The sequence below is a fragment of the Littorina saxatilis genome, linkage group LG9 (assembly GCF_037325665.1).
Source record: "Littorina saxatilis isolate snail1 linkage group LG9, US_GU_Lsax_2.0, whole genome shotgun sequence".
In the NCBI taxonomy this organism is placed as follows: domain Eukaryota; kingdom Metazoa; phylum Mollusca; class Gastropoda; order Littorinimorpha; family Littorinidae; genus Littorina; species Littorina saxatilis.
The window spans coordinates 54,506,283-54,526,656 of NC_090253.1; the positions used below are offsets into that span (position 1 = coordinate 54,506,283).

The 20,374-nt window shown below is 40.2% G+C and overlaps 1 protein-coding gene across 3 annotated transcripts in view; it reads right to left on the reverse strand.

The window, feature by feature from the left end:
- The window catches only part of LOC138976479 (inositol hexakisphosphate and diphosphoinositol-pentakisphosphate kinase 2-like), a 120,382-nt gene that overhangs the window by 98,030 nt on the left and 1,978 nt on the right, over window positions 1–20,374 (reverse strand). For all 3 annotated transcript variants that reach the window (XM_070349334.1, XM_070349336.1, XM_070349335.1), the window contains exons 3-5: window positions 11,614–11,903; window positions 11,253–11,335; window positions 10,254–10,405 (exon numbers count right to left, since the gene is read on the reverse strand). In XM_070349334.1, coding sequence (XP_070205435.1) covers window positions 10,254–10,405; window positions 11,253–11,335; window positions 11,614–11,903 — 525 coding nt within the window. The remainder of the gene's footprint in view (window positions 1–10,253; window positions 10,406–11,252; window positions 11,336–11,613; window positions 11,904–20,374) is intronic.

Here is a 20,374-nt window from a genome sequence, read left to right on the forward strand (position 1 = left end):
TACTGGGAGAATGCAAGTTTCCAGTACAAAGGACCCAACATTTCCCACATACTGCTTGACTAAAATCCTTACAAACATTGACCATACTCTATACAAGAAACACTTAACAAGGGTAAAAGGAAAAACAGAATCCGCTAGTCACCTCTTACCGCTGGGGAGCATCGGGTAAATTATTTCTCGTCCCAACCAATATGGGACTCCCCCTAACCCGCGGGGGGTATTAAGGTATTGGTTTACAAAGATTTACACAAAGTCTGAAAACAGGGTCTTAAAAAGGAGGAAGTGTACAATTGGAAGGGCCTAAAAGTGGCGGCTTCCACTATACATATCGACGAATATTTCACTGTCAAGAGAATGATCCCCAATAATTCATGCAGGCTAATTCTAGATTAATTGTCTCCAGGTCTGGGGCCGCCTTGATGATGACTTTTCAAGTTAGTTTAAGTCTGTGAAATATCAATATTAGTTACTATGTTATCAGAGCTAACACAGAGTAGATAAAGTTCAGAACTAATTAATTTTCTATGAACAACATGCAGTAACGCACACATGTGTAGTCTGTCTGAGAGAATAGTCCCATATTTACATAAAATGTATTTTGTAGACAATCAGCCATTCCATTCATTTCTTTGAATGCCATTCATGGTGCCATTATGAAGGTATATAAAAAGAAAATATAAAGAACACCTTTCTGTTCGATTAACGCTTTCTTCTATTCAACTAGTCACAAAGGTTTAAGCATTTACTACCAAATAAAATGCGTTTGGCATTCCCCCAATGATATTTCTAAGCACCTGTCCTTAACCAATCCCATTTACTCTGACAAGCTTTGACATCCACTTCACAACAGCACTCAGGTATTTCCAAAATAAAAGAAAAAATCCAAAAACAAAGAGACTGCCAACATTCCAAAATTCAGAAACAAAAAACAATGATTCAAAATAAAAGAATTGTCGCAAGTCCATAAATTTGTCAAAAAACCCAAAAAAACCACAAGAAAACGAGTGCAGAAAACGCAATGAAAGCGAAAGCGCCCGAGTCGCACACTTATTTCCCTGTCAAGTAGGTTTAATTTGTACACATTAGAAAAAAAAGTTTAAAAAAAAAAAAAGTGATTGCCTATCTTCCTACCCTACTTTTTTGGGCTATGTTACCGTAACCACACTTTTTTTTTTGGCCTTACAGTAACGTTTTTTCCACTTGCAGCTTTAAGTTTAAACGATCAAGTTCCAGCCGCTTTTACTACTTCCCCCATGCGCTTAACCCCTTCACTGCCCACCCCGTATGTAATACGTGGTCATTTTTGGTTTGTCGTACGCCCATAACCGTATCTCATACGTGGGAATTGTGTCACCAACATTTCAGGACATTGCTGAAAACTAAATGGGAGGTAACCACTGTCCAAGTACTTGTAGGGGTTCTAAACACAGTTCTTTCCCATAGACCGTTCGGATAAGTTACTAAAGTTGCTACCACGTTCTACCACGTGTTGAAAACTGTCTTAGCATTCTCGCCATTCACAATGGCGGCTGAAAGTCGGACCTCAACTCGTAGACCTGTTTTCAAGCGATACAGTGTTCTGGAAGCTCTACAAGAAGTGATTTATGGATTACCACACAGAAGAATACTTGTATGGGCTGTAATGTGAGTACCTGATGTTTGACACCAGTTTTAGCCGTGTTTTGAGTGGTTTTACGTGCTGCAATGTGTGTCACTGTGTGTGTGTAAGTCCGGAAACTGTAATTTTTGACGAAAATGGTCATTATATCAATGTTTACTATAACAATCACAAACAAAGTCCAATGATCATGTCATCCTATAATAGCCAAGGGTATAAGCAAAACACATGCCAAAGATCTAAGAGATATCTCAATAAATGATCGAGCAGTGAACAGATTAATGAACCTACCGAAGAAAGCGAAATTTTGCCCTGGCACACAGCAATACCAAAATGCTGTTATACTGTGGCAGTGAAGGGGTTAAACTCTTATCCAACACTCCTTTTTCAACTGTATCTGCGATCAATGGTCTTAACTAAGCTACAGTACATTTGATAGCACTGAATAGTACTACAGTGACACCCCCCCCCCCCCCCCCCTCCCCTTCCAAGACCTAAAACAAACAGGCGTTAATTTACAGAGAAAATCTGAACAGAAAATCTGAACAGAAAATCTGAACAGAAAATCTGAACAGAAAATCTGAGCAAACAGGGTCTTTTAAGAGGGAAGGTCTCAAATTGGGGGTCTCAAAAGATGGTTTCCAATATAGTACTGTTCAGTACTATGAGGCATGACCTGGATAGGTGTAGAAACCAATATAGTACTGTTCAGTACTATGAGGCATGACCTGGATAGGTGTAGAAACCAATATTGTACTGTTCAGTACTATGAGGCATGACCTGGATAGGTGTAGAAACCAATATTGTACTGTTCAGTACTATGAGGCATGACCTGGATAGGTGTAGAAACCAATATTGTACTGTTCAGTACTATGAGGCATGACCTGGATAGGTGTAGAAACCAATATTGTACTGTTCAGTACTATGAGGCATGACCTGGATAGGTGTAGAAACCAATATAGTACTGTTCAGTACTATGAGGCATGACCTGGATAGGTGTAGAAACCAAAGGCAAGTACACTGCAAGTGCAAATGAACTACAAATTACACAAATATTTCAATATCGGTCATGTAATATTACATATATATATATATGCATTTGCTTCAGTTTGTGCCCTATCTGCTGGCGACTTCCTTACTTTTGGTGAGGAAATAAGAGTTGCTTATAACAGTATTAACTGCTGAGAAAAGGATGCAGTCAACCAAGCCATGCAGGACAGAAAGGTTTTCGTTGCAGAGGTTTGAAGTTTATTTAGAATGTAGCGCACACAGGGAACGCATGCAACCCAATGAATCCCAAAAGGCAAGAATCAAAACAGCGCGAGCTTATCTTTGAACTGTCACTGAAACTAACAGTACCAGGTGATCTATTCCACATGTGCTTGAAATATTACATGCCTGTCATCCATTTTGACGAATATCTTCCCTATGATCAAGACAGAGCTCTTATTCTCTATCTCTTTTTCATTGAACAGCACAGGCAGGACTTTTCAAGGTACCTGCGCGTGGGTTTGTTTGATCTTTGACAGAAAATCAATAAAAGATGGACTTTCATCTTTTGTTTTATGAACTCTGCATCTGCAGTTACAGGACTGATGAATTAGATTTCATGCATTAAAAATACTGTCTTTCTTGTGTACACTGTCTTGATTCTATTGCTTTCCGTGTTGTTACAATGAACAGCAATATCAGGCTAGGCCTTCTTGCAAGAAGATGCCTCTGCCTCTCCCTTAAAGTTGGTATGATTGTTGAAAGTGTTCGCTGGGTATGTGTGTATATATAGTGTGTATTGCATGAATATTGTGTGAACAGTAGATGTGGTGATTTTTGTCCGTATGATTGTTTTATGTAGGTAAAATGTACATTTAATTGTTCTATTTTGTATATGTTCTTTTGTAAAGGGCCTAGAGCCCTAGGTTAGGCACTTAAAAATGTCCAGTTATTATTATTATCATTATGGTTGGCATGGAAGCATATTGTCACAAAACGTCCTGAACTAGCTGCTGTCAAATGCCACTGAGAACGTTAACTTTACTCCGAACCTCTGAGTAAAGGCTATATTCCCTTGTTCCTTTAACTATAGTCCCTGACAAAAGAGGACACCTGCAACAAAGGGACACTTTTGTTCAGGTGCCATGGGACTGCCAGTCTCATGACAGGTACCCCTGTTTGTAGACTGCAAGCACCCACCCTCGTCAACTATCACTAAGATTAAAGAGCTTGGCTCCTATACTGCTCGAGCAGTGAGAATTTGTCATCAAAGTAATTTTTGATTGTTTTAAACTAGTAAAGGGCTATTCCATCAGTCCCAAAACACAATTATTCAGACTTTTTGTTTGGTAAGTAAATTAACTATCCACATTTTTAAGACACCTCATTTAATCACTGCTCATCCCATTTTGCTTTTAACTGCTAATAACCTTCATTTTTTTCTTTCAAGAAGCGACACATCATGTTTATCTTAAATCGGTAAGCTGTAGTATTGTACAGGAACCGCAAAGCTTATTAATATTATTATTATACACTGTGTCCATTACAGACACTTATTTAAAACCATACATTTCCTCCTGAAGTACAAAAACAGAACTGGCACCTGTCCAGAAAAGAGGCTGCGAGGAGAATCAAAAAAACTAGATAGCTACTCAACAACAACAAAACAGAACCTTAGAAGTTAGACAACTTGACAAGTGCTGGAAAACAGAAACAGAATGGCCGCCCTGCAGAGCCAAAAGGACACTGCATCCCACACTTACACAGGTAAAACTATGGCCTGAACAAGCTGATGTACGTAAAGATAGTTAGTTAGTTAGCTGTTGCTTTTCGGGTCCAGCGGACCATTATAGGCCAAATCAGGACCCTACGTAAAGATGGTAAAATACAGAGTTGGTAAACAAAGCAGAAAATAAAGCTTTTGAAACAGCCGGACATGACCAGTGACTTCTGCACTGCTGTGTTGCTGTGAAAGATTTGAGAGATCTGATAACAAAGGGAAGTAAGCACTCTAAATGCATACGACATGTGTAATCGAGTAAGTGGGAGTTGTACGGAACCATTCTCCTGACACCTGAGAGAATAACAAGCATTGAAAGGAACAAGCGACTTTCATCCTCTTTTGCAATATTTTCATCGATATTATCGCAAAAGATTTTATTTTATAACCAAGTGAAGCACAGCAGCACTAATGACAATATTGTATAATATTTAGAGCACTTTATTTATGATTTACACTGCCCGCAACCCCAGCCAAAAGAAGTGTAACAGCATACACAGGCCTGGAAACAAAGACCCTTAACTGCGAACAAACAATATATAGCACACATCTGCCACCAAGCATTATGAGGGAACTCTCACGCTAACCGAGACCAAGGGTGTGTTATCATCTATGTATTTCTGTGACCAGTGTTACTTTTAACTACAAAAAAACATAACTAATAAGTATGCTAGTCTTTATGATCCTTATCAACAAAAGTTACTTTAGGCCAAAAAAAAAATAGGTCTGTTTACGGTAACATAGGCCCAAAAAATTGGGTCGGTAGGTCGGGAATTTTTTTTTTTTTTCCTTTCAAAAAACCATATTTTTACGTTATTTTGCAAAAAAAAAAAGATTTTTTTTATTTATTTATTTTTTTTTTCTTTTTTCCCCCAAATGCCAAAAAAAAGTCTAGGGTCGCGCGAAAAAAATAGGGTCGGTCGGGTTACCGTAAACAGACCTATTTTTTTTTGTTGGCCTTAACACAAAGTTACAAAGTAGTGATCGGTCTAACCATTTTCAAAACCGGTTTTCACTGAAACCACTAATTCTGTTACGCCAACCGGGCAGAACAAGTCTAAAACAAGTTGAATGTCACAAAGCTCAGTCAGAGTAAATATAATCCGTTTCAAATGTCAGTTGCGGATTCCATTTTCGTTATTTTGATATTTTTTAACCTGTAAAATACCAAATATTAGGTTAGCACGATTTCTGTTACCATTTTCAAATGCAGACTTCAAGAATATGTGCACGACTTTCACCAGAGGGAGTGCTCGAGAAAGTCAAACCCAGCGTGCTGGAATGGAAACGTAAAGAAGCATGCAGCTGCTCGTTTCTAAACCACATGCATTTGGGTCAAAAAGCATGGGAGGGTGAACTTTACGTGGACAAGCCCTGCTCCAGTATACTAGCTTGCATTCAGTGATGTGTGAACTTTACGTGGACAAGCCCTGCTCCAGTATACTAGCTTGCATTCAGTGATGTGTGAACTTTACGTGGACAAGCCCTGCTCCAGTATACTAGCTTGCATTCAGTGATGTGTGAACTTAAAAAAAAAAAAGTATTCTGAATGGCTTGCAACCTGAACAGTCTTTTTCTCCTTGTCCTGAAACAACAGTCACGTGCCATTCAGTTTGTTGGTGCAGGTTCCATGTTAGTTGGTTAGGGTACAGAGAACCCCCTCTTTAAGACCCTTCGCCCCATTCAATTCTTCTTCTTCTTCCGTGATCGGGAGGTCGTGGGTTCGAACCCCGGCCGGGTCATACCTAAGACTTTAAAATTGGCAATCTAGTGGCTGCTCCGCCTAGCGTCTGGCATTATGGGGTTAGTGCTAGGACTGGTTGGTCCGGTGTCAGAATACTGTGACTGGGTGAGACATGAAGCCTGTGCTGCGACTTCTGTCTTGTGTGTGGCGCACGTTATATGTCAAAGCAGCACCGCCCTGATATGGCCCTTTGTGGTCGGCTGGGCCTTAAGCAAACAAACAAACAAATTTCTTCTTCTTCAGCGTTCCAGAATTTTCTGGTTACGTGTGAGCTCATTTGCCCATTTGGGTTCCCCAAACTATACTCTGAGAGCATCATAGTCAGCTTCACTCCGCTTTTGTTGGGTAGGCATGCTGGGTATTTTCGTTTTTCCATAACCCACCGAACTCTGACATGGATTACAGGATCTTTTCCCGTGCGCACTTGGTCTTGTGTTTGCTTGTACACACCAAGTGGGTTAAGTCACTAGCAGGTCTGCACACAAGTTGACCAGGGAGATTGGAAAAATCTCCACTCTTAACCCACCAGGCGGCAGCGACCGGGATTCGAACTCACGACCTCCCGATTAGGCGGCCGACGTCTTACCACCACGCCACTGCGCCCGTCAATTCTTCTCCAATTTTAGGACTCTGTTCTCTCTCAGATTTTCTGTTCACCATGTCTGAAAATAACCCTCCATTTTATGACTCCTTCTCCTGTATGACCTGATTTACTATAGTTGTGTTGTTGTTGCTGGTCTTAAAAGGGGGGTACGCTGTATTACAAAATCACCTACCTACTGTTGCTGTGTGCATGGATGAGTGTATATACAGTAGAACCCCCTGTTTACAACTTTGGAAAAACCTTGAAAATTAGGTCGTAAAAAGGGGGGGGTCTTAAAAGGGGGGGTTAGAGTTTTTGGCCGGTCGGTCATGAATTTGGTTGCAGTGTATGTATTGTCATGTTTACACACAAACACACAGTTGCAGTTTACTGTCATATCAAAACACACACACACACCCAAACACATTACAGCAGAACAACTTGAACTCAAATTTCAAAGAAAATTTACTCATGGCGTAATGCTCGCTCCCCGCTGAGTGAAGCACATTTGACATTGTGGCGCAACCAGTAAAATCCGAATGTCCTAACTCGATAGAAAGCATAACGGCTTTTCTCCCGAATCATCTTTCCGCTCATATGAATGATTCGTCGCCTTGCATCGCTGAACTTAACCACGATCGTTGAGGTCTTCGTACAGGCTCCTCTCTTTGCGTACTTTTGCTTCGCTATCCTTCTCACCATCTAGATAACACCGAGTCATTATCCTTGACGACACACAGGATTTTCGTATTCCCCGACTCCCAAGGAAGTCGCCGCGGATTGCCACTTCGCTCGATTAGCGATTACTTTATTAGCTCTCTACTCAAGAGTCGGCGCTTTTCTTTTTCTTTTGTGAATCTTCGTTTGTCAAAAAGACAGTCGTCGTGACAAGATAGCGTGCAGAAAAAAACCGGATGTATCAGGATCTCGCACGTGCGAGATTTCGTTTTTATTTCTTCTTGCGATAGTTGGAGGAGCGAGAGCCGCTATGTTGTGTTTTCGTCTGCTCGAAATATGCGCAAAAGTCGTAAATTATCCCAAAAATCTCGGTCGTAAGTCGCGTTTTGGGGTGAGTCGTTCACTGGGGGTTCATTATATAGTAGAATGCATCCGTGGTAGCAAAATCGGTCGTAAAAAGGGGGTGGTCGTAAACAGGGGGGTCGCTAAGGGGGAGTTCTACTGTATGTGCGTCAGTTGTTGTATACCAAGGTGCATGATTGAACAAAAAACCTGTCTCTAAATCTCTTTGATGCTGCTTGCGTGTGTTGTTGTGTCTCTAATGTGTTCAAGTAACAGGACTCAAAAACGACAATAAACAACCACCATCACCATAAGCCACACAAAATATTCTTTGCTTCAAATCCCAATTCCAGTCAAGCCCTAGCGCTGCTCTGATGTGGGGAACTCCGCAGTCTATTCACTCTCAAATCTATCTCCAACAACACAGTCAGCCTCAAATGCAGTACAGCAATAGAAATAGCCCTGTGACACTGATATATGTACTACTAGTTGGTGAAGGGAGGCCCTGCCATTACAGTGGAACCCCCTTTTAAGACCTCCAAGTACAGTGGAACCCCCTTTTAAGACCTCCAAGTATCTCAAAAATTCAGGTCTAAAAAAGAAAAGTCTTAAAATTGGGTGTAAATTTACACAGGTTGTTGAACTCAAGATCTGAGAAAACCGGGTCTTAACCCTTTCTACCCCACCTATGTTGACCAAGTTTTTTTTTAGCTGAGACCAGCTGTGCTGCAGCAGGTCACTCAGAGTTGTAGTAACTGTGTAGGAACTGTGTATCAACACGCTGGAATGCAGGCGTTAGATCGACGTTACAGGAAGCGACTGAAGTGACTGTGTGTACGGATATATCCGTACCAGGTCAGATAGAGCCATATGAGTGGGTACGGATATATCCGTACCTGGGAGACAATGAGTTAAAAGGGAGGAATCTTAACCCAATGCCCCCTGAACCGCCCGGCATGGCCCGCCGGAAGTGCCCTATGAAATCCCTGAAACGCCCGGCATGGCCCGCTAAACACTAGGTCACCTACTTTCACTTTCGCTTTGAGCCTTACCCATAAGGCCTTTCGACCGGATGTGATTAATGCACTTCCTTCCGGCTGCTTCATTCTAGCATTTGCAGAGTTTGAATCGATGCGATAGTGTGTTAGCTGTGAATTTTCAAAGTTTGAGATTATTTTGTCTGACAAAATGGCATTGAACGAAGGTTTGGAAGTATGGTGTTCGATCATGGGGAACTCAGATGACGATTCTGACACGCCTTTCGAAGGTTTTCTACTTGAAGAGGTGAAAGGGGATGAGTCTGACATCGATCTGGGTGTTGTTATTCGACAACAGGACTTTCGGGAGGATTTTTCTGGGAGTTTTCAACATATATTGGTGTAAATGAGGACTGAAGGCTGACACGTTGGACATTTTTGAAGAACACTTGCTGGATTTTTTTTTAAACAACATTTATTACATCGGAAGTGGACAGAACATACTTGCATATGAAACTATAGTGTATTCTCGAGTTATTCTGCCATCTTCTATATAAATGTGAGTACTCTATGATTTTATATGAATTGTTTTGTTTTGTATGTGTGCATGTTGTGCGGAGTAGTTTCCCTTTGCTCAGGATTAAGAAGGCTGCCTGCCATTTTTTTGTCAGGGGGCATTGGGTTAAATTGAGGAGAGGGTTCCACTGTATTACCATAATTGTTCTACAATTCTTCCTGGGTACAAACTCAGCAGATCAGACTGTATGATCTTTTACCAAATCTCATTCAAGGCAAGAACTGCTGCCACTACCTATGTAACATTGACTTGCCATGCTCTCGTGAAAACCTAAAAGAAAACACTATGCTCCTAGCTCTTGAAAACTGTGTTGATCATAAGAAATAACAAGGCAAAATTACTACATTTAGTCAAGCTGTGCAACTCACAGAATAAAACTGAACGCACTGAAATTTCATAAAGATCGGTCCAGTAGTTTAGTCTGAATCGCTCTACACACACACGCGCACACACACACACACACACACACACACACACCCACCCACCCACCACCACACACACACCACACACACACACACACACACACACACACACACACACACACACACACACCACGACCCTTGTCTCGATTCCCCCTCTAAGTTAAAACATTTAGTCAAAACTTGACTAAATGTAAAAACGACTCTACACTACCAAACCTAGCAGAAACGATCTTGGACGAAGAAGGTTACGCGCTGTACAAAACAAAAGTCTACAGGCAGTTCAAGGCACAAGCCCAGCGCACTAAATTTTTAGAGTGCCCAGAGAGCACAAATTGGCAGACATAGTGAAACCTTACCCCTGGCTCGCCTGGGTTTTTTTCTTCCAAGAAACACCTGGCTTGTGCCTAGAACTGCTCAGTGAGGACCGCAGCTAGCACAGAAAGCTTTTACAAAAATCATGCAACACTTCACCTGCACAGACCAACCCTGCACATTGAAAAAACCCGGAGAAAGACTCTACTCTGGGAAAGATGTATACACACCTTTCTGAACAGGCGAGTGCTACCGCCACCAGCCGCCTGGGGAAAGTAGATGTAGATATTGTGGTCCTCAGCGTCGATGGGTTTCTCCACAAACGGTTTGCCGTGGAACTGTCCGTTGATCTCGATGGAGTCTTCCGTCTCTGTTACAAGGCCTGCACAACCAATGAGATAAACATGAAACTTTCACTTCATTAAAATCTACAGCAGATCAGTTCATTCATTTTGCTGATCACAAATTTCTTAGGCCGGAGTTCAAATTCCTCTACAAGTTGACTTTAGTCACAATAAGGAAATAAGGAGTCCATGAAAAATTGTAATTAAAAAATGTGTTCTCTGTAAGAGAAATCTCACCAAGTTCTGAAGCTACACATTGCACATTAAGCAAAACCACGAACTGCGAAACTGGTTGTTCTGCCCACTACTGCATCCACAGAACACTTAATGACTGACAGAGGATGGCCTCTCTACAATTCTAGAGCACATGTGCCACACAGCAAAGGTATGGGTAAGTACGGTGGCGTTTAGGAGGGTGGAAGTGGGGGGTGGGGGGTAATCAGTTTTGGGTTATAGTGTGGAGGAGGGGCTGGGGTAGGTTTGCAGGGTGGGAAGGCTGTGTGTGTCTGTGTGTGGAATATGGAGGGTAGGCTGTAGTCCTGGGTAGGAGGGAGACAGCAAAAGTCTGGAGGTGACATATGTAATGATATGATGTATGTGTCGTATGACAGTCACACACATAGACAACACCGTGAAAGCGTGTATAGTAATCATTACACTGTATTGAAGATAAGACTGAAAGGTAAGGTTAAACACAAGCACAAAGTAGAGAGTACTGAAGCAAGAGACTGTTCACTGTGATAGCTGAATGCAGACTGCTGCAGAGACAGGGCGAAGCTGAGACTGGCTGTGTGGCCAGGCAATATGGATAACCATGACTAGTGAGCAGATATCACTACAACAGACAGGTCAGTAACAAGTCAAACAGGACAGCAAGCTACGCACAGCTTGGGTCCCTGTCCTTGTTCAGCACTGCGTATCGGGGATGAGGAATGTTGTTTTCCTCCAGAACTCTGTACACTTCAGGCCTGAAAACACAGCAAACATAATGACAATCACACAGTTAATAGTGTTACTTTAATAATAAAATAATAACAGCCACACTTATCTGAATGACAGTTGTCTTCAGTCACTAACGATTGAACTAATACTTTAACGACTGTGGTCTTTTGTTTTCAAAAAAGTATCTTTTTAACTACAGGTTTGTCAAAGGATAGAGAACATTTAGACTCAAAAGAGCCCAGTGAAACAGACCGGTAGCAAATCAACCACAAAAAGACTAGCACAGAAACCCCGTATTCCTCACCGGTTCTGCAGAATTAACTGCATGTCCAGATCGTTTACTACAAAGGGGTGACGCAGGTTCTTGTAGGCGATGGCCTTGTCCAATGGGAAGCCCGACGAGAAAAAGGATATGAAAGCATTGACGATGGGCCAGTCTTCCACAGGGCTGTTGAGAATCACATCTTCCTCGAAGATGAGAACCTGAAGACGGGAGAAGTTCTCCAGACGTTTGATGATCTCCTTCATGGGCTTGGAGTTGGACTTCTTGGCCATTGCGCAGATGCCCACCACCACCTTCTTGTCCATGCTTTCCTGTAACCACAAGAACAAAGAGACACACTTTACTGCAATGACAAGAGAAAAGCAGAATGTGTTTTCCTGCAGCAACAAGAGTCAAGAGAAAAGAGTTCACACTTAACTGCAATGACAAGAGAAAAGAGTTCACACTTAACTGCAATGACAAGAGAAAAGCAGAATGTGTTTTCCTGCAGCAACAAGAGTCAAGAGAAAAGAGTTCACACTTAACTGCAATGACAAGAGAAAAGAGTTCACACTTAACTGCAATGACAAGAGAAAATCAGATCATATTTTCCTGTAACCACAAGAGAAAAAAGATCACACTTTACTGCAATGACAAGAGAAAATCAGATCATATTTTCCTGTAACCACAAGAGAAAAAAGATCACACTTTACTGCAATGACAAGAGAAAATCAGATCATATTTTCCTGTAACCACAAGAGAAAAAAGATCACACTTTACTGCAATGACAAGAGAAAATCAGATCATATTTTCCTGTAACCACAAGAGAAAAAAGATCACACTTTACTGCAATGACAAGAGAAAAGCAGTCATATTTTCCTGTAACCACAAGAGAAACAAGTCGCATAAGGCGAAAATACAACATTTAGTCAAGTAGCTGTCGAACTCACAGAATGAAACTGAACGCAATGCAAAGCAGCAAGACCGTATACTCGTAGCATCGTCAGTCCACCGCTCATGGCAAAGGCAGTGAAATTGACAAGAAGAGCGGGGTAGTTAGTTGCGCTGAGAAGGATAGCACGCTTTTCTGTACCTCTCTTCGTTTTAACTTTCTGAGCGTGTTTTCAATCCAAACATATCATATCTATATGTTTTTGGAATCAGGAACCGACAAGGAATAAGATGAAAGTGTTTTTAAATTGATTTCGAAAATTTAATTTTGATCATAATTTTTATATTTTTAATTTTAAGAGCTTGTTTTTAATCCAAATATAACATATTTATATGTTTTTGGAATCAGAAAATGATGGAGAATAAGATGAACGTAAATTTGGATCGTTTTATAAAAAAAATTTTTTTTTTTACAATTTTCAGATTTTTAATGACCAAAGTCATTAATTAATTTTTAAGCCACCAAGCTGAAATGCAATACCGAAGTCCGGGCTTCGGCGGAGATTACTTGACCAAAATTTCAACCAATTTGGTTGAAAAATGAGAGCGTGACAGTGCCGCCTCAACTTTCACGAAAAGCCGGATATGACATCATCAAAGACATTTATAAAAAAAATGAAAAAAACGTCTGAGGATATCATACCCAGGAACTCTCATGTAAAATTTCATAAAGATCGGTCCAGTAGTTTAGTCTGAATCGCTCTACACACACACACAGACAGACAGACACACACACATACACCACGACCCTCGTCTCGATTCCCCCTCTATGTTAAAACATTTAGTCAAAACTTGACTAAAATAATGTAAAAAGATCACACTTTACTGCAATGACAAGAGAAAAGCAGATCATATTTTCCTGCAACAACAAGAGGGATATAGATTTCTCTTTCCTCGCAGTGACAAGAGAAAAGAGATCGTAACTTGTGTGCAACGACAAGAGAAAAGAATTTATCAGTGATGCTTTCCTGCAACAAAAGGAAAGTCCAGAAAATGCTTTCCTGTGATGAAAAGAAAAACAAGATAAAAACATAAAGAGGAAAGAGATTCTTTTTTTTTCATGATCCATGAGCTCTTTGGCAGCAAAATGAATGTATGAGAAGGTAAAAAAAAAGCAAAGAAAAGTATATCATTCAAACAATAAAATTTAAAAGAAGACAGAAAAAAAGAAATAAGAAAAGAAAGAAAGAAAGAAAGAAAGAAAGAAAGAAAGAAAGAAAGAAAGAAAGAAAGAAAGAAAGAAAGAAAGAAAGAGAGAGAGAAAGAAAAAGTACAACTGTGAACAGCTGTACTCAATGACCAAAAAAAAGAAAATATGAACTGACATTGCACTGTTTTCATTAATATATATATTACTGTAACAGTTTTTCTTGGTATATATATATAGTTGTATTGAATTCCTTGTGACATACACAGATTCGTGTATGTACGCACATTTCCATATACGTTTCTATTCGGGAATCATTTATGGTTTGTACCGCTTTATTTTGACGCAAATTTCATTAGATCTTACCGCTTTTCGGACACGCCGACCAGACCTCATTGGTAGACATCTGTGGCAGGACATATTCCAAATTCACTGATGGAAGTCTAACTTTCCTTCACTGAGTCACACACAGAGATTAAACTCAATGTCTACTAGGTTTTTTGATTGTCTAAATAAAATCCAGCCTGCACATGTCTTCTTGTCGTACACACATCATACATGAAGAGTCCTTTCGTAAACAACAATATGACACTCATGTAGCGGAGGATACTCTCCAAGAGCACGTTTTGATCTCTCTACTGCAATTCACTGTAAAGTATTCTATATGGGTATCCTTTTAGCTTTACACATTCACAGTCTCATCTTTTATAGCCAGTTATTAGGCATGGTTGAAGAAATAACATGTGCGGTGAACGTAAACACTAGTGTAGTAATAGACCATGAGCGGTTATAACTATAGCACCGGAGTAAATCCAGTGAATCCATCTGTTTCAAAACTTTCTTTTCACAACGAAGTTATTGCAACAGACCACGAGCATGAACGTTTGAAGCGACGTAAACGGTGAAGGTATGGCGGGTCAGACGTCTTTTCAACAAACGCCCTTTTGATCACTTGTGTACAGAAAGAACCATGAATGCAGACACGCATGGGTTGGAAAACCACAATGTGGCATTAATAGCAGGATGTCGTGTTTTCAGGTCAGTGAGACTTCAGCCTGCAAACATTTTGTTTTGTCACTTTCTTTATTTGGTGTTTAACGTCGTTTTCAACCACGAATGTTTTGTCACTCAGACTTGCCCTTGCACTAGTGGGGTAGAAAGGGAACGCAGTGACACTGAATCCCAGTTTGGGACACTTAAGAACACAGTCGTGAAACTTCAACTGCAGTGTACAATTCCGTAAATACTTTTTTTCAATGTTTCACTTGACATAAGTTTCAATGCTCTCAGGGCACAACCGGCGTAGTAAATTCAAGGTGACTGCACTACCTGACGTGTAGACACACTTAGCTTGGCTACTACTAGTTAATATCAACAACCCAAAGGGTGTAAGACGATCTTCTTTCTTGGAAGACGCACATACACACACACAATGCAGAAATTCCTTTATACTGAAAGCTAAAAAAAAGAAAAAGAAGTCTAGATCTTCTTTCTTGGAAGACGCACATACACACACACAATGCAGAAATTCCTTTATACTGAAAGCTAAACAAAAGAAAAAGAAGTCTAGATCTTCTTTCTTGGAAGACGCACATACAGTGATACACTGTGACGCACAATGCAGCAATTCCTTTATACTGAAAGCAAAAAAAAAAGACGTTAGAACTTCTTTCATGTAAAACGTAAGAATACACCTGTGACATCCTGATATTGAAAGCCAAAAGATGTCATACATGATCTCCTCCTTACTCGGAAGAAGAATCTATTCACTCTAAGGTAGTTAAGTGCAATCAATGCATTGATGCATGACTTCAGTCGTACTGTTTCACACACATAGGGTCTAGGTTAAACAAGTCCACAGGCGTATTATTTGTACATTTTACAACAAAAACAAATCAGCAGTTTCTTGATTCTTTTCAGCTAGAATAAAAAGCAAAAATAAACAAAATAAACCAAGAAAGGTTAGTTCATGGAATGTTTAATTATAGACAAACTGAAACATTCACAAGTATGTCGACCTAATGGTCTTTGTAGTGAACAGACAGACAACAATTATGGGACTAATAAAAGAACTCGGCTGAGTAAGCCTTGAATTCGACCTCTACATCAAGAGGGCGAGAGTCTTGTAAATAATGTCATACTTGTTGGACGGATAATGTGTCATACAAAACAGGCACACGACATGGATGTGTGCATGAGCATTGATTTGACCTAATTTCAACTAATTGACACTTCTGATGCAAGTCCAGTGAGTAATAAATCTTTTACACCTGTAACTTGTACTGAAACTAAAATTAAAACATTATTAGTATCGAAATCCTTCATGCTGTCGAATCTTAATATGCAAAAAGAATGTTAGATCAAAATTAGTGACTTGAACTGGGCAGCTGATGTATCGATCTGCGTGTGAACCGTACCACACCCGGAGATAGCCTGGTAAACAATTAACGGTTCTTAGCTGCAAGTTAGCTGTGGAAATTTGTTTAGTTAACAACCGAGTTAGTCTAGACCAGTAAACATTTAACTTCGCTCTGACATGAGTGCAAGATGTCATAAATAATAAAAGCAATCTTGCAAGTTAACAGAATTGTGTCGAACAACTGAGGCACACCACTCAACCTAGCCTGTTCATCCTCTGAAAACACCTTGCACATTGAAGGGAAAATATGCTTTCAGGCAGATGTGACTCTTTAGTTCCAGTGCAAAACAACAAAAGTAATTTCTGAAGTGAAAACAAACAACAGGCACACCACTTGAACGTGTTTGTAACAGCAAACTTCGAACCTAGCCTGTGCATCCTCTGAAAACGCCTTGCACACTGCAGGAAAAATATGCCCTCACTCAGACAGAAACTATCATCATCCCGCAACAGCTAGCACATGTGCTAATCAGCACTAATTTGACTACAGTGCAGATGTTAACGGACAAGTTCGCTGCCAAACAGACACACACATCCCCTAACATGCACACATCTAGTGTGAGGTATCACCAACAAACTAAGCATCCCTGGCAGCTACTTGACAAAAGTGCAGGCTTTCAACTTCACCCCCTGACAAGTCGGGCAGGGTTTAATCAATAATGAAGTTTTTGTGATGTGATGTCTCCCCAGAGTCCCTTAATCACCCTGAAGCTGAGAGATCTATACAGTGACTGGGGTCTTCAGGTTACTGGCATTGTGAGGTGACTTAAACTCACTTTCCCCACACTGTGGAATGCGGCATGGCAACCTGCCCGCGTTCAATACAAGGTGGAAGTGCGGTATGTAAGTCAGGTTTCCTCAGTACTTCAGTACTTTTTCAGCATAGTGGAACCTCTCTTTTCAGACGGGACTAGGAGGGGCGTCCGTGGGGAGCCCTGACCATGAAGTCCTGTTGACAGTATCCAAAATGTCTCCTTGTCAAATAACTTCCTCTCACTCTCAGGCAGCTATACCTCACCTGGATGCTTGCCTTATAAATCACACTGGACTGATTCAGTCTCATTTACAGAGCTTTGACAAAATTGTAATCTCCAAGCAGCAGACTGATAAAACGACAACCTGGATACAGCTGAAGTCTATTAATTACTAATAGACGTCAACTGTATCCAGATAGTATTACTATTAGCTATAATAACAAAAAGTTGTAATGATCATACTGAGTATACATGACACTTTTTGACAGGTTTTGTTCCTGCAAAGAACACAAATACTGAGTGACTAACAACATATATTTTCAACACCAGAGCTCGCACAATATTCCACAGCACATGTCAACACATTCTATTGTCATTAAAAAAAAAGGGAAGCTGAAACAAGCCTTAAATTGTACTAGCTCGATCTAGATCCTACATCAAAATTAATTCTCCTCGTTTTCAGCACACTTCACAGTTCACTGATCAAACCCCTCCTGCCCTGGTCAGATAATCTACATAAAAGCCAGTCTCACATCCACTTTAATTAACACAATTAATGATTAATCCCAATAACCAGCATGTAAGAGGCGAGAAGCCCTTATGGCCCAACCCAAATGCCATTAACAGTGAGTCCTCCTAGCCTACCCCTAATGTGGGGAGCGACATCATCGTTATATATTATTCATTACAGAGCAGGATAATCATCAGATTAAAGACATGAAAAAATGGAAATGCTGCTTTGTCTGCAGGTGAAATGTAACGAGTGCACGAAGCAAAACAATCACCTTTGGAGGCAAAGCCAGTCAAACAGGGTAGAGATTTTTTACAAAAATCTTTGTAAACCTAAAAAAAACCAAGTCGCGTAAGGCGAAATTACAACATTTAGTCAAGCTGTCGAACTAACAGAATGAAACTGAACTCCCTGCATTTTTACAGCAAGAGCGTATACTCGTAGCATCGTCAGTCCACCGCTCGATGCAAAGGCAGTGAAATTGACAAGAAGAGCGGGGTAGTAGTTGCGCTGAGAAGGATAGCACGCTTTTCTTTATCTCTATTCTTTTTAACTTTCTGAGCGTGTTTTTAATCCAAACATATCACATCTATATGTTTTTTTAAATCAGGAACCCACAATGAATAAGATGAAATTGTTTTTAAATCGATTTCGCAAATTTTATTTTAATAATAATTTTTATATTTTTAATTTTCAGAGCTTGTTTGTAATCCAAATATAACATATTTAGGCCACAAAAAAAAAATTGTCTGTTTAGGGTAACATGACCAAAAAAAGTAGGGTCGGTAGGTAGGTAAAGTTTTTTTTGGTTTTTTTGTGTAAATGCTATGTTGGCTGAACATTCACTTCTTATATTTGATGAATACATGTTTCAAAACTAACGTATAAATAAAACAGAGAGAAAGGGAGAGAAAGAAACGCCAAATGTCTCTTTTTAGCATTTTTACCTCTTTTTTTTCTTTTTTTTTTTTGAAATCAAAAAAAAGTTTTTGGGTCGGCGCCAAATCGATAGGGTCGGTCGAGTTACCCTAAACAGACAATTTTTTTTTTTGGCCTTATATGTTTTTGGAATCAGAAAATTATGAAGAATAAGATAAACGTAAATTTGGATCGTTTAAAAAATTTTTTTTTTTTACAATTTTCAGATTTTTAATGACCAAAGTCATTAATTAATTTTTAAGCCACCAAGCTGAAATGCAATACTGAAGTCCGGCCTTTGTCGAAGATTGCTGGGCCAAAATTTCAATCAATTTGATTGAAAAATGAGGGTGTGACAGTGCCGCCTCAACTTTTACAAAAAGCCGGATATGACGTCATCAAAGGTATTTATCGAAAAAAAGAAAAAAACGTCCGGGGATATCATACCCAGGAACTCTCATGTCAAATTTCATAAAGATCGGTCCAGTAGTTTGGTCTGAATCGCTCTACACACACACACATACACCACAACCCTCGTCTCGATTCCCCCCTCTACGTTAAAACATTTAGTCAAAACTTGACTAAATGTAAAAACTACAAAAACTCCCATGGGTACGCAAAGGTTCTCTAGAGCATCCCAGGAGACAGCTGCAGTCAGACCCCATCACAAACAGAACTCTACAATTGACAGGTGCCTTGCCAGCGTCGTAGATGAAACCTCAAGCTACTAAAAATAGCTTAATGCGCTATTCGCCAGCAGACAACTCTGAAGAGTCTACTGTGAAGGGTGACGCAGTAGTCTCCCTGTCACAAGAGAAAACAACAACAAAAGTGTTGGATGTGCTCACGCCATACAGACAACTGAATTGTTCACGCAAAAAAAACACAAATAAGAAGGTAAAGAAACATCCATTCATTTTGTAAAGTCTATCATGCCCTCATGATGACCTCAGATTTACACCAACTTCTGATTACAAGAAGTTGGAACGACTCCTTAAATTTCACTCACTACACAGTATTACACTGAAAGTTGTTTACAATGTACAAATGAGAGGAAAATTCAATTCATTTCTTCATTTTCTTGTTTATTTTCCAATGGTCTTACACGAAGAGGAATAAAAGGTCTGAGGATACAATATTGAATAACCATATTTATTTCAATTAGTAAGTAAGGGGAAAAAAGAAACAAAAGACAGCAGACAAAAATAAGACGAGCTGACTGACTCTGTTGCATGTCTATCGGTCAATTGACGGATTGAGACCCTTGTGTGTCGGTGTTTTCCGAATTTAACATGGCAAAAGACTGATGACCGATGCCCAAGGCCAATCCCTGTCCATGTCCCCCCCCCCCCCCCCCCCCCCCCCCGCGTCAAAGGGCGCACTGAGATTACGTACTACAGTGGAACCCCCCTTTTAAGACCTCCAAAAATCTGAAAATTCAGGTCTTAAAATGGAGGGAGTCTTAAAATGGGGGTACATTTAGAGAATGCTATGAACAGAAAGTCTGAGAAAACAGCGTCTTAAAAGGGAGGGAATCTTAAATTGGGGCGTCTTAAAAGGGGGGTTCCACTGTACTGGGCCACATTATGCACACTTTTCACGGGAGTACAGTGTTCGGAATGAGCTGTAAGCCTAACGCGCACCAGGCCGATCAACTTGCGAGTTTGTGAAACGCGCTGTGATTGGCTTTTAAAATGTAATTCATTAGTAATTTCAACCAATCCTGCGAACTATCTGTGCTTGCACGTTAACTTCTCTAGAAACTGTCAACAGAAGCGATATCGAATAAAACACACACACACACCCCCCCCACCCACACACGCACGAACATGATACACTTGCAAATTATCATAACAATTCATATGGCACCAAATAGTACTATT